At 36.1% G+C, this 13,903-nt stretch overlaps 2 protein-coding genes across 25 annotated transcripts in view; one reads left to right on the forward strand and one right to left on the reverse strand.

Moving 5' to 3' along the window:
* Positions 1-3,779, forward strand: part of TFG (trafficking from ER to golgi regulator) — a 37,875-nt gene extending 34,096 nt beyond the window's left edge. For all 3 annotated transcript variants that reach the window (XM_020999897.2, XM_020999898.2, XM_020999896.2), the window contains one exon: positions 2,935-3,779. In XM_020999897.2, the coding sequence (XP_020855556.1) occupies positions 2,935-3,308 (374 nt within the window). In that variant the 3' untranslated portion in view covers positions 3,309-3,779. The remainder of the gene's footprint in view (positions 1-2,934) is intronic.
* A 594-nt stretch (positions 3,780-4,373) lies between these two features.
* The window catches only part of ABI3BP (ABI family member 3 binding protein), a 301,592-nt gene continuing 292,062 nt past the window's right edge, over positions 4,374-13,903 (reverse strand). For 21 of the 22 annotated variants that reach the window (XM_078146663.1, XM_020999893.2, XM_020999891.2 and 18 more), the window contains 5 exons: positions 10,347-10,426; positions 9,433-9,462; positions 8,571-8,732; positions 6,928-7,050; positions 4,374-5,620 (listed from right to left, as the gene is read on the reverse strand). In XM_078146663.1, coding sequence (XP_078002789.1) covers positions 5,505-5,620; positions 6,928-7,050; positions 8,571-8,732; positions 9,433-9,462; positions 10,347-10,426 — 511 coding nt within the window. In that variant the 3' untranslated portion in view covers positions 4,374-5,504. Of the gene's footprint in view, positions 5,621-6,927; positions 7,051-7,193; positions 7,596-8,570; positions 8,733-9,432; positions 9,463-10,346; positions 10,427-13,903 lie in introns of those variants that run through there. The other variant, XM_078146659.1, reaches the window with a different exon arrangement.

The raw sequence follows: 13,903 nt of genomic DNA on the forward strand, positions 1-13,903 counted from the left end.
TTTGATGAAATGTTCCATCAACTGGAGTTTAACTTTTTTGGTTGTACAGAGATTTTCATTATAGTAATACTGGTTGTAGCGCAATTTTAAATGTGTAGCTGCCATTCCTTTCTTTGTGGGCACAGAATAAATTAAAAAACTTTAATCTTGTGTTATAATTTTTTAAAAAGCTACCAGGGTGGGGAACTTGAGACCTTCTCAGTCCTTGGGTGCAGCCTTTTGACTGAGTCCAAATTTTATAGAATAAATCCTTTTATTAAGTGGATTTGTTCTGTGAAGTTTGGATTCAGTCAAAGGGCCACGCTTGAGGTCCTAGAGGACCACATGTCGCCTCAAGGCTGCAGGTTCCCCATCCCTTCTAAGAATTTTATTCTTTCAAAATAATGCACATTTTAATTAAATAATTCATGTAATATTAGAGGTAGAAGAAACTATAAGATCATCTATTTGAACGCTCATTTTTGCAGATGAGGCAGCTGGTTTCTGGTGGCATTTAGTGACTTACCCAAGGTTACACAGTTGCCTAGTCAGAGATGAGACTATAGCCCAGGTCTGGCACTTTCCTAAGCAAGGGCTTTTTCTACTACACTATACTGCTAAGAAGCTGCAAAAGTCCCATCTCCTATATGCTTCACCAGTAACTTTTGAAAAGGAGAAAACTTTTATAGATAACTCGTGCATGGCTCTAGTATGTTATGTCTCTACAGAAATTGAGTATGGAATTGTCAATCAAGCGTTTATTAATTTTTTTGAGCTTTCTTGCCTCTCGGGCAAATGCTTAATGATAGATTGTCATGATAGATGCCTCCAGACCCCATTTTAAAAAAAATCTCAAATCTGAAATTTTTGAATAAAGTATCAAGAACCAGAAAATACAATTTATTCCATTCTTTTTATTCAAAACCTATTTATCTAGAGTGCATATTTTTGTCTATCTTTTCCCTTAAGTATCTTATGTTATTTGCCTAGCCCTGAATTTTAAAAAAGTAGATTATAAAGGTCAAACTAGTTTTCTGTAACAATTGGGAGAAAGCCATAAAGTCAAAAGGTTTTGTTTTTTTTTAAATTGATTAGTATTGAGTTAGAGCAGACCTGCACAACTTGGTAGTAGGTAGGGGCCAAAATTAAAATAGGCTGAACTTCTTTGGGCTGCAGATAGGTCTTTGTGGCTCATTTTCCAACCACAGGTATAATTAATGATTAAACTATTTTGCAAATAAACCATATAAAAATGGGGAAATTTTAATTAATATCAATTAATTGCACTTATTACTTAAGACTTTTATTTATCATGAGATCAGTCCTCTTAGACTAGAGACACATTGATGGTGGTTAGTTGCTGTGGGTCATGTGACAAACGTGCAGTACAGTGGCAAAACACCTACCAAGTTACATGACGGGCGCAATAGTGACTAGTAGAAGGCAGGTTAAGCGGGGCATGGATAAAGCACTTGTTAACAGCTTTACTTTCTTTTATATCCTCTACATTTTTTGTGGTCTGCCTGAAATCCTTTGGTGGGCCACAGGCAGTCCATGGGCCATATGTTGTGGAGTCCTGAGTTAGAGGCTCACTAAACATCTTCTTTCCTTCCTGGATAAAATACTTGAAAATTTAAATTTATTTTATACTAAGGAAAAATGCCTGCTGTAGAAAAGCTCCCTCAGAGGCCCAGAGTCCTGATGTTCTGAGACCTTTAGTCCTTAAAAATTTTATTTTATTTTTTTAAGAAACCCTATCTCTGTGTTCCCAATTTTGTTTGGTTTCCTGTTATTTAACAAATCAAAAGGTATTACTCTTAGCCAACATGGAGAGCATAAATTGTGGAAATATGAAACTGATGCATTTTGACTTGACCATTTTTGACACACATTAGTGGGTGTGTCCTCTTGACCCTTGGCCATTTTCAGGTTTTTCATGGACTATTATCAAAAGGTTTCTTTCATGAGTAAATTTTGAACCCAAGTTCAAGGTGAGTTCAGAATATACTCAAATGAATTCTTCGATCCTTATTTTATATTTAGGGCTTGTGAATATTTTAATAATTTTCTTATGTATCTGGTGTTTAATGCTGACAGGATTCCAGTCAATGGAGAGGTTTCATTGCAAGTAGCTGCAGGTGTGTTTCATAGTAGAGATAAAAGCTTTCAATTGAAGCAGACTTTTCTTTTAAAAAACAAAACAAATCACATCCTTTGGGAACATAGTTGTAGTGAATTATGAATACATATGTTGATGGGGGTGGGGTAGCATTTTTATATATTTAAGTGCACGTATGCTAAATAATTTTAAACTTTAAAAAAAGAGTAAAAATATGTTGAATCTAAAGGGGGCTTATATTTCAGGAATTATGAAAATAATCACTAATATTTTGCAAGAATTAAGCAAAATGTGAGTTTTTATGACTTAGAGGAAAGAATAAACAATACCTCGTTGCTGTCATAGAATGCATCCAATAGCATTGTGATGCTTTTCTTAATTTTGCAATACATTATTTTTTGCAAATGTTCTGCAGGCCCACATCTAAGAAGATCCACTAGGAAATATGATTTTATATGAGATTGCTTTTATGTAGGCCTCCCTGCTTACTATATTATGACATTTCAGTTAATGTCCTTCCATTATCTCCCTCTAAAATACCATAATAATTGAACTAAAGAAAGGAACACTGTAGCTTCAGCTTACAAAATAAAATTGTAGTTAAAATGAATTTTCTATTTCTGCAAGTGCATTTGCTGCATAGCATTAGATAATTATTTGATTTTTGAAATAATGCAAGATGTAATTTGCTACTGTGCTTGCTTTGTTACAAATGCCTGTGATTTATTTGTCTAAGTTTGTTTAATTTGTGGACTAAAAAGGCCTTTTAACCCTTATGTTAAGATTTATCAGTGCACACACACAAATACACTCTTATTGTTTTACTTTCCCACCAGGCTACAGTCAGCAGGCTGGACCCCAACCTCCTCAGCAGTTCCAAGGATATGCTCAACAACCAGCCTCCCAGCCCCCAGCACCTGGCTTTTCTGGACAGCCTCAGCAGCTGCCTGCTCAGCCTCCTCAGCAGTACCAAGCGAGCAGTTACCCTGCACAGAATTACACTACTCAAGCTTCTCAGCCTGCCAGTTACACCCCTGCCTCTCAACCTGGAATGGCTCAAAGTCAGCCAGGTGCCTATCAACCAAGACCGGGCTATACACCACCTCCTGGAAGTACTATGACACCTCCTCCAAGTGGGCCTAACCCTTATTCACGTAACCGTCCTCCCTTTACTCAGGGTTATACCCAGCCTGGACCTGGTTATCGATAGGGAAACTCAGCTGCTTATTGATTATGTTACAGGTAAATGCAGCTGTTAGCTACCTTCCATCCCAACAGACTCAATACTACTTTTAATTTGTATTAAAGTTCAGAAACTCAGAAAAAAAAAGAGGCAGAGCATTCTTTATGGTATCACTGTTGCCGTTAATTGAAAGTATAATTTGCTGGAATAAAAGACCAAAACAAATCTTCATTTCCCCCTGCTTTAAATTGTATCAGCTTCCTAGTTTTTTTTTTTAATTTTGAAACACTACCCTAAGTCTGTGTAAAGTGGTTGAATTCTAGCTTGCCTTGTCCAGAGGATATTAAAATGCTAGGTTGGTTGAGATTTAGCCATGTTCTCTGGCTTGTTTTTACTATTAACATGATGTACTAAATTAGATCCCTTTGAGATAAAAACTAGGTATTATGTTAAAATGGTAACATTGACATTGAATGGCTAATAAAATGATTGAATCCATTACTTGTCTTGTTCTTAATCCAGACAGTGGGATAATACTTTTAAAGGGAGAGTCAAAAGCATTAACTTTATTTTATGTACTTTTTGCATGTAATTTGTCTCAAAGCTCTTGAAAAGGTATAAAATTTTCTCTAGAGCAGAGGCTCTGTAAATTATTTTTTAAATACCTTGAGACCTGTGTATCAGTATACTTCCTTTGTAAATTCTATGCGTTTTATTTTATTCATTTAAAAACATTCTAAAAAGGGATCCATAGGTTTCATCAGAAAACTATGCCAGAGTGTTCTATGACCGACAAAAAAAGAAGTTGAGAATTTTTGCTTGAGCTATTGAAGGGATTTCATTATTCAGAGCCAAGGGAAAATAAGTGCATAAAAACTCATTTAAAATAGACCTCAAAGAGAGACAAAGCCTCGGATAAAACTAGTTAGTTTAAAAAAGTGATGATGAAAATATACTATGGGGTTTTAAGTGTGCAATTCCATGTTCCATGTTAAATTTTAATGAAGGATTCTCTTTCAGTTGTATAAGGGACATGAATATATAAGGGAAAAATTATTCAATGATGTGAACATCTCAGAAACAAGAAACACATTTCTTAAAAAAACTACATCTCTTTATTGCAGAGTTCATTAATGTTTGAAAAATAAAAAATGTACGTAGCATTGGAGGGGGAAAATTGAGGCATTTTTGGAATAAAGGCAACAGTATAAAAGACATTAAGCACAGTGAATTATCCCCCTTCCCCCAGGAACGGTCTTTATTTAACCAGATTTTCTTTACAGTTTGAGTTAAAACAGAATTACAACAAATATCCTCCTTTGCATTCATTCATAGATGTCTTTTATACAAAATATATATAGCAAATATCCTGTACATTATTATAGACCTTGTTCATTTACTACTCTTTTGTGCTCAAACATCAGAACCAGTGCTTACAACTTGACTAGGGACATGACCATGTTAATAGATTAAATGAAGACACACATTTATTTCAAGGGACAGTGGAAATCCTAAGTTTGATGAAAAAAAAAATACATCCAGACACTACAGCATAGGCGGATGGGTGGAGAATAAATCTCTTAAGTAAACAGGACTCTGAATTCTACTGAGCATAGGTGATGCAGAACTGCTGAAATGAAACTTGCCTAACATTCCACTGAAGACTTGACAGATATCTCCACTAAATATCCGATTGTGTGTCAAAGCTCTTCCAGAAAAGCTTATTCAACTGTTTCTATTCTGAGGACTATGTAATTATTGGTAAAATTGTATTTTCAGCTCTATTGAAGAAGAGTTTGATCCAATAAGTTAAAGTTAATTATAAAGGGAGGGAGAATAGAGGTTTGTAGAGTTATCTAAACAGGCAATAAAAGTGAATATTTAAAATTAATGCATATTATACTTTAAGTTTACCATAAAAGTGCCTCAAAACATTTATTACAACATTGTGATAAATAACATACAAACTGTATCTCTTAAAATACCATGAGCAGGGAGCCAGCTTCCCAAATTCCTGTTAATGCCTATATCTTATTTTATTTAAATGACTTTGTAGAACCTGATAAATATAGTAAGCAGCCTAACCAGTTAATATTGCTGTTAATTCCATTTAAAATTTCTATACATAGTAAACAGAAGGTTTAAGTGGGACAAATACTATAACATTTCCAATGCTTTTTCCTTGATGGAACAGAAGGCGTCTCTCACCACTGCTGCAAGCATCTACCATTTTCCAGGTATTGTAGTTCCACATTCGTACCACTGGACATAGTTGATTTGTGTATGACCACCTATTTCTCCAAATTGGACTGGTTCTTGGCGAACTGCTCTAAAGTAGCCTAATAAATCGAATAGATAAATTTAGCACAGTTTAGTTTCACTATACACTTTCTTCCTCTTTCTGTAGTGGAGTATTTCATAGTGCTGATTCAAATGTGGCACTTAATCTAGTTGGCATTGTTTCCCTTGCAGATGCCCTCAGGGTGTATTTTAAAATTTAGCCATGTAGTATGAAGGATTGATTGACCTGTATAAAGAAAGTTACTGTACTCACACATTTGAACATATTTTTGTTAACATGTTCCGGTTGTAAATACTGCAAGGGAGCTTCGTATTAAATGTTCTACAAAAATTAATTTGCTTTATGCAAGGAATTTTCCTAAAAAATCATGCCCGATAAAATTATTTATGTAGCATTTGACATTTAAAATGAATTAAAAATACTTTTTTTTTTTTATTAAATCTCTCTTCCCCCTTTGTTTCTTCCCTTCCCTTGCCTTCCTTCTCCCCCTTCACCCCATTTACATTCACAGTCTACTATTGATGCTTTAACAGTGTGCTATATAGGTGCTAATAAAAGTTGTTGGTCATGCAAGCATGCCAGTTTACACACAGATTTTGTTTTTGAAAAATCATGTATATTTTAAGAATTTAAAAGCACATTAGGGGAAGTTGCTATTTAAAGAAACCCTGTGGAGAATCATCTGATAATGTGAATACTCACTCTTTAATGTATCTGATTTGAATTTTCGTAAAGTGGGGTAACTTTTATCTTTTATGGGTAATTTCACTTGGTTCTGGTTGAGCCAAGATTTTGGTTGCTAAGTTATGGAAGGGTGGTGAGGGAACACAACTGAAGGAGTCAATATATGGAAGGAAATAGAAATACCCATTTTTTGTTGATAGAATTTTCCTTATACAGTGTTCTGTACTTAAATATGTTGTTCAATTGAATTTTGCCAACGAACCTCATTTATCCCTATGAGTGCAGGAAATAGTTTCATTAGCTCTATCTACCTTTATCCCATTTCATAGACTATTTGAACTGGAAAGGATATTGGAGGGCATGTAGTTAGTATAGTCTATTCACTTTACAGATGTTAAGGAATGTGTCAGATTGGTTCATGTTGATTTAAGTGACTGGGCCAAGATTAAAGAGAAAGCTAGTGACAGAACCAGACCAAGAACTTGTTTTCCTAGTTCAGTGCTTTTCTTATCATGTTTTATCTCCATACTATGATGATATACCTTGTGTATGTAAAGCTATGCATGTGCTGTGTATTTCTCTGAGTTTTTAAATTTGGTACAACAAAACTTTTTGAGGGCCACTAGACCATTTTAGAAGAAGTGAGATTCAATGAAATACCTTCTTTGATGGGCAGTTGATCAGAACTGAGTTGCTGTCCAGTACGGCCATCTAAAAAGGAATCCACAAACTGGCAGTGGTCTTCTCCATGTCCTCTCTGATCTCCTATGTTGTAAAATTTTCCTGAATATACAGAAATTAAAAGGACATTGAAAAATATGCCAGTGAGGGTTTATTGGACATATCACTAATGTATGAGTCTATTGAACTATTAAAACCAAGTCTCTCCCTCCCTTTCTCCCTCCCTCACTCATTCCCCACCTCTCTGTCTCACATACATACACACACACAACGCACACACACACGCACATGCAGTCGGAAAAAAGCCAAAAACGGATGGGTGGGAAGGTTTTCCATGACCCAAGGTTGATGATTAGGACTTTAAATAACTCACACTTAAATAGTACTTTTGCAACACTTTCTGCACAACAGATAGAGCGAGTATTATAAACACCTGTTTGGAAATTGAGTTATGGGTTTAAGCAACTTGTCCAAGATCATAGAGCAAATGATATCCAGGGCCATTATTCAAACTCAGGTGTCCTGACTCCAAAACGAGTGCTCTGACCAGTGTTGTTTCCTGTCCCAGTTCCTTTTCTTCATCTTTCCCCAGAGTTGTTGAGCTATTTTTTTGTGCCGTTGATATTGTTTTGGAAATTTAGATCCAACTACAATGAAAGTTTTGTTATGTGACATGTTGAGGGAATAGAGGGTATTGTTTAATTAGAAAGTCTAGCTAACTAGAAACCAATTTGTAGTGGATTATTATAGGGGCAATCATTTAATTCTTATAATTAAATTTATAGAGGCAGAGAAATCACTAAACAATCCTAACAAAAATTAGGAACACTTAACTAGTAGAGGAGAGAAAAGTGAAGTAGCCAAGAATGGGCTAATAGGAAGAATGAGCTGGGTAAGAAGCAATTAGCTACAAGATTGGACTTTCAATTCATTTATTTCCTTTGAACTACTTCAGTTTCTACTCTTAATGGGTGGGATGCTATTCCAAAAAATTTTTTTTTCAAGCCAATTAATACTGTGATTCTAATATTATCAGTCATGTTAAACATAAATAGCCTCTTTCAAAGACTGCTTGGTAACTTTGCAGTTACATTTCAGTAGTTTCCATTTTCTAAATTAAAGATTTGTATTAGAGGATATTAGCCCTTTCCAGCTGAGTAAATGGCAATAGTATTATATTTCACAAATACTTATATATTTTTCAAGCTAAAATTATAATGGACAAGGACATTCCTCCATGTTAATGGTCAACCTGAATGTCAATTTTTTACAGTTGTTTTAGTGTTTAATTTTCTTTTTACTGAACATTTTTCTTTCAGATGGCTATGGCAAAAATTATAATATGAACACTGCTATTTATTAGGCATGGGTTTGTGCCTTTCAAATAGTTCTTTTGTGTGTAGTTCTGAAAGGTAGAATCAAGACCTTGATCTGTATCAAAAAATACTTCAGTGACAGTTTAATTAAAGGTACTATATTTTTATTTGAATAATCCCATAGTTACTTGTACTCTACAGCAGAAAAGCGTGAAGTAAGTCATTAATAGCCAAGCAGTGTATTAAAAGGAAAATGTCTGAAAACTATAGAACAAAGCTCAGAGAAGTGTGCCTTGTCAACCTTACCTGTGAGTGAATCACTCAAGTAAATCTTGTATCGCAAAGAATTGCATAGCTGCACACCTACAAACTTCTTATACCAAGTTCTCTTGACATACTGTTTGCCTTTGCATTCTGAATAAGAGTCTGATTTAAAGGGTATTTCGGTCCAGATGGCATCTCTTCCTGCTGCATAAGAGAAATACGGAGGCCAAGTTTATTTTCTCATTCACTCTTTTGTATCCTGGGAATGGGATGCAAGATCAAGGGTAGACTGTCCTATTTGTAAGAGTTGTCTAAAAACCTACAAAGCAGCCACATTTTCAAATTTTAGTATCAGCTTGCTGGCATCTACTTGGCTTTTTCCAGCAAACCAAAAGTGTTGAAAAGATTAAAAAAAAAAGCCTGAATTCTTGGAAAGAATGTTCAGTATTAAAATAAATGTTCAATATTATATAATGTTATAATGGTCAATATTCAAAGTTTTCTGCAATGCTAGATACTGAGGGTAATATTCTGGTGCTAATCTGGATTTTCTTGCCTTGTAGAGCACATAATAACATTTCAGTAGATTCAATGTGGCTTTCAGCTAACTAAGCCTTAAGTGGGAAATTGTTTATTCTTTGTTGATTTAGTGATTTGGATGAGAAAACCTGAGCTGGTCAGGCATATTGAAGCAGACTTATTTCAAAATATCCTGGTTGCTCCTAGAGCATCACAGATTTGAAATTTGTTATTTGTTTTAGGTGAACATTTAGACTGGCAGGAACTCTCAAGAACTCTTAAGTGGGAGATGTTAAGACATGCGACTAATGCTTCATGGCCTTGTTTCGTTAAGGTAGTTTAAATAAAAGTTCCAATTTATGCTTACTCAGTGCAATATCCTTACCTAAAATTGGTTCACTCACTCTTGGATCCGCTGGGGAAAAATTGCAAACCATGAGTCAGTCAATGTAAGATAAACAGTGCCCAACATTATAATCTAACATCACAGTAAAGAAGATGGATTCCACAGTTGCTACAGAGTATTGTTTATGAAATGTCATGCTCCAACTAAACACTGAATTAAATTTCCTTTTGGAAAGTTTTCTTAAGTGTGGAAATTCATTTCTTCCATCTCATAGCTATTTCTGTATGGCATGTGGCTCACAGACATTCAGTACCAGCTGTCATGGCCTCTACAACATCTACCAAATCTCTAAGATTGAACCCCAGATCCAGTTTCTAGCTCAGCCGAAGTCACCAGGATGTTAACAAGATGCAGCTAGTGGGACAATTATTGTTCAAGGAATATTGGTTACCAATAAATATTAGTTGAGTTATTATAAATATTAGTTGAATGTCTTCTGTTCGCAATTCTGTATCATCAAGCTATAGTACCAAGATCTATACCATCATGACAACATGATCACTTGACAGTAAACTGACCAACTAATAAAATCTTCTGGGTGTCAATATTGGCCAGATGCAAGTAGTCTTTTTCATAACGCTTGAATATTTTATTCTGGGTTTGGCGGGTACACAGGATTGGCCAGCCTATTTGAGCATAGACTCTTCCTTAATGTCACCTAGTCTGACAAAAAAGAATTTTCTTGAGTAGAAGAGACATAAATGTACAAAAGCTTACCTGAGTTCATCTTTATGCATTTGCTTTTCCCCGTTGATAGTTTCAGAACTTTGGCCAAAAAACCTAATTCCTGAGCATTGGGAGCTTACCCTGGATTTCCTCTGATGGTCTTTGCATTAGACAAAACACTGAGTACTTCTCTGGACTAAATCACTATGTGTCATTGATGTGGTTACCTGATTCAGTACTGAATGCCACAGTTTTGCTAGGTGGGCCTTCGCCAAGAGGGTTTCTGGGTGTCACCTGGAATTCATAACTAGGTGAAGAGAAAAGAAAAAAAAGCTTATGTTCTTTCCTAAGAGGTAATATTCACTAATTACCCTGTCCTCATTTTAAAATCACTAACTTGCTAAACACTATTGAAACCAGAACCACCGAATCTTAGTGCAAGAAGGAATCTTAGAAATCATCTAGTCTGGCACACTCATTTTACTGATGAGGAAACTGAGACTCAGAAAAATGAAGTGACTTGCCCAAAGTCATACTACAAGTAATTACCAGAATCAGGACCTGAAACCAAAGTCCAGTACTCTTTTCATTACAATGCTGATTTTCTAGAAGTTCTTTGAAAATAAGAAGCATGTTATATATTCTACACAATGCTATGATCTGTTATTTCATTTTATCATGCTAAACAGTTCTTTGCTTTGCACATAGTATGTAGTAAATGGAATTGATTGACCACCTCTGCACCAAAAAACAATCATAGGTGTGGTCTGTGGGTTTTGTTCATGTTTTTCATTTTAATCTAGAACTGTATGATTTCATCTGTGAAGGGACCTCAGTACAGAAACTCCCTTCACCAATGGAGATCAGCACTTCTGTGCACATTTATATATTGCTATCTCTTGGTAGTTTGGGTACAGTGGCTTGTATAAATGCAGGTGATGGAATGTCAAATTTGGTGAATAGCTTATAGTCCAGTTTAGTTAGAATGCAGAGTACATGAAGGGAACTGATATGAGATAAAGTATGCTGATTGTGGAGGGCTTTAAATACCAGCTGAGGAGTTTGCATTTTAACGTAGCGGCAATAAAGAGGGAATCACTGGAAACTTGGGCAAATAACAAATGAAACAATAAACATAGCACATTCGAAAGTTTTCAAACACCACACACATATTAAGGCATTACTAATATAATTCCATTCATTACTTCAACAACCACCTATCATGTAGTGGCAGTATATAAGGCATATTCAATAGGGCTGTGGATAGGAGATGGGAGAGAAGGGAATTGTGGGATCATAGACCAATAAAGTTGGAAGGGACTTTAGAAGTCACCTAGTCCATCATCTCTCAGAATTATATCCCTGACAAATAGGCCTCTGGGTAAGGCTGAGCATAGAAATAAACGTGTGAACTCAGAAAAAGGACCAAGGGTGAAGATCAGAGAACATTGTCCATTGTCTGTTAACATCTTTACAATGCTGTTGTTCAGTCATTTTTTCAGTCATGTCCACTCTTTGTGACCCCATTTGGGGTTTTCTTAGCAGAGATACTACCCTTTCCTTCTCTAGCTCATTTTACAGGTGAAAAAATGAGTAAAACAAAGTTAAGTGACTTGCCCAAGGTCACACAGCTAGCAAGTATCTGAGGCCAGATTTGAACTCATGAAGATGAGTCTTCTGGACTCCAGGGCTGACACTCTATCCACTGCACCACCCAGATGCCCCTTTATAGTGTTAGAAGTAAAAAATTATCATTACGATCCACAGAGGGAGCTGAACAAAGAATAGTCAAAGAGAATTTTTGCCCATTTTGGGGGAAAGGGCATGAGTTTTTGATTAGTATATGAAATCCAACTGCATATGGAAGCCTAATTACCATGGTGACAGGAACTTTGTTCCAGGGTACCAAAACGTCGTGAGCCCTGAGAGCACTTTTACAGTTCTTTGGCAAGTAGAGACAACTAAGTTTAGCAAAGAGTTAAGAAGAATAATTAAATTGCAAGGTATCAAATGGCAGAGTTCCTTCCCACCTTTACCTGCGCTGAACCCCTAGTCCATTCCTCTCCTGCTTTTCTTCTCCCAATCCTGCCTCCAGCATCAGCGCTCAGGCTCTGTCTACCAAAGGTACATGGTCTTTCCTTGATTTCTCTGAATTACCCCTTCAACTGAATTGTTTTTCAAGTTGATTTGATGGTACTTCATATGCTACTTGTCCTAAGCACCAAAAATGTTAATTATAGCTCTGCCCCAATGTTCCACTGCTGAGATCTCCTTTCCATTGCTTGACTTTAAAAAAAAATTTTTTTAATTGTAAATGTAACAATCAACAACACTAACATTTCGGTATATGAGGAAGAACAAAAATGGATTGTATATGAAACAACTTTCGTTATATACCACCTATCTCCATAAATTATTTGTACATAAAAATATTCATTCCCCCCCCCATTGAATTAAAATCACAGAGAAACATAATACTCCTTTCTGAGCCCATTTAAGCAATAATTGGCATGGGCGCAAGGAATTTTCTAAGGATTAAAGATTTGCTGAGCAGAGCTGACAGCCCCAAACACAGCCTCTGATCCATTATTGCTACAGTGAACTGAACATGGAAAAAATAATAATCAAAGGCATATGGGCTTTCATTCAAGCGGCAACAAGCACAGTTTCAGTTGGTACGTTCTGGGCTGTGGCTGAGAGCTTGGACCCTGTAAATCAGCCAGGTCTGACTGCTGGAATCATCTCCATGTTCCCTCCATTTCACTATTATTCTCGGCCTGTTTGTAATTTTGTTGATGCATTTTTAAACGTTCATGAACTGATTAGATGTCTTTCATTAACTTCTGCAGAATGCTTGGCAAGTAGACTAAAAAAATTGGCTTGAACTCTATGTTTATTTGGCAGTGCACCCAGAAGTGCCCAGGCAACTGTAGGGGGTTAAAGGGAGGCCATGTATTTCTTCCTGATTAGATTACAAAACTAGACAGGCAGAAAGCGCTTGTGGCAGCAAATCACAGGATCGTAGATTTAGAGGATCTTAGAGATCAAACCCGAACCCCATCATTGTACATATTAAAACACTGGGCTCAGAGAGATTGAGATTTGATTAAGATCCTATAGCTAGTAAGTAGCATTTCACTATTCTGACCTTTCCATGCTATCTAATTTACAGCTGTACTTTCTTCTTTCCGCATTCATTGCATGATTTACACTGAAGGGCCTCATTCTCTCAAACAATGGCCAGCAGTCAGGCAGCCAGAGGAGGAAGAGAGCCTTCTTCCCAGCTGATTTTAAGTAGTTCCAAATTCAATTAGATCACAAATACCTTGTGCCATGATGCTACTAGATGGTACAGTGCATGGAGTAGTTTGTGTATACATATGTATGTATGTATATATATGAATGAATGAATAAAACATTTAGTAAGCGCTTATTATGTGCAAAGCTATGTTCAGTCGTGTAACTTTTCATGACCCCATTTCTTGGCAAACATACTGGAGCGGTTTGCCATTTCCATCATCAGCTCATTTTACAGATGAGGAAACTGAGGCAAACAGGGTTAAATCACATAACTAGTAAGTGTCTGAGACCAAATTTGAACTCAGGAAGATGAGTCTTTCTGACTTCACACAGACCACTCTATCCACTTTCCTGCCTAGCTGCTCTCATGTGCAAAGCATCATGGGATAAAAATAGGAAAGTAAGCCAATCCCTGCTCTCAAGGAACTCCCATTCTAATTGGATAAACAACAAATATGGAAGATTTTAGCTGTAAGTTAGATGG

The sequence above is a fragment of the Phascolarctos cinereus genome, unplaced genomic scaffold (genome assembly GCF_003287225.1).
Source record: "Phascolarctos cinereus isolate Bilbo 61053 unplaced genomic scaffold, phaCin_HiC Scaffold_726;HRSCAF=1367, whole genome shotgun sequence".
Classification (NCBI taxonomy): domain Eukaryota; kingdom Metazoa; phylum Chordata; class Mammalia; order Diprotodontia; family Phascolarctidae; genus Phascolarctos; species Phascolarctos cinereus.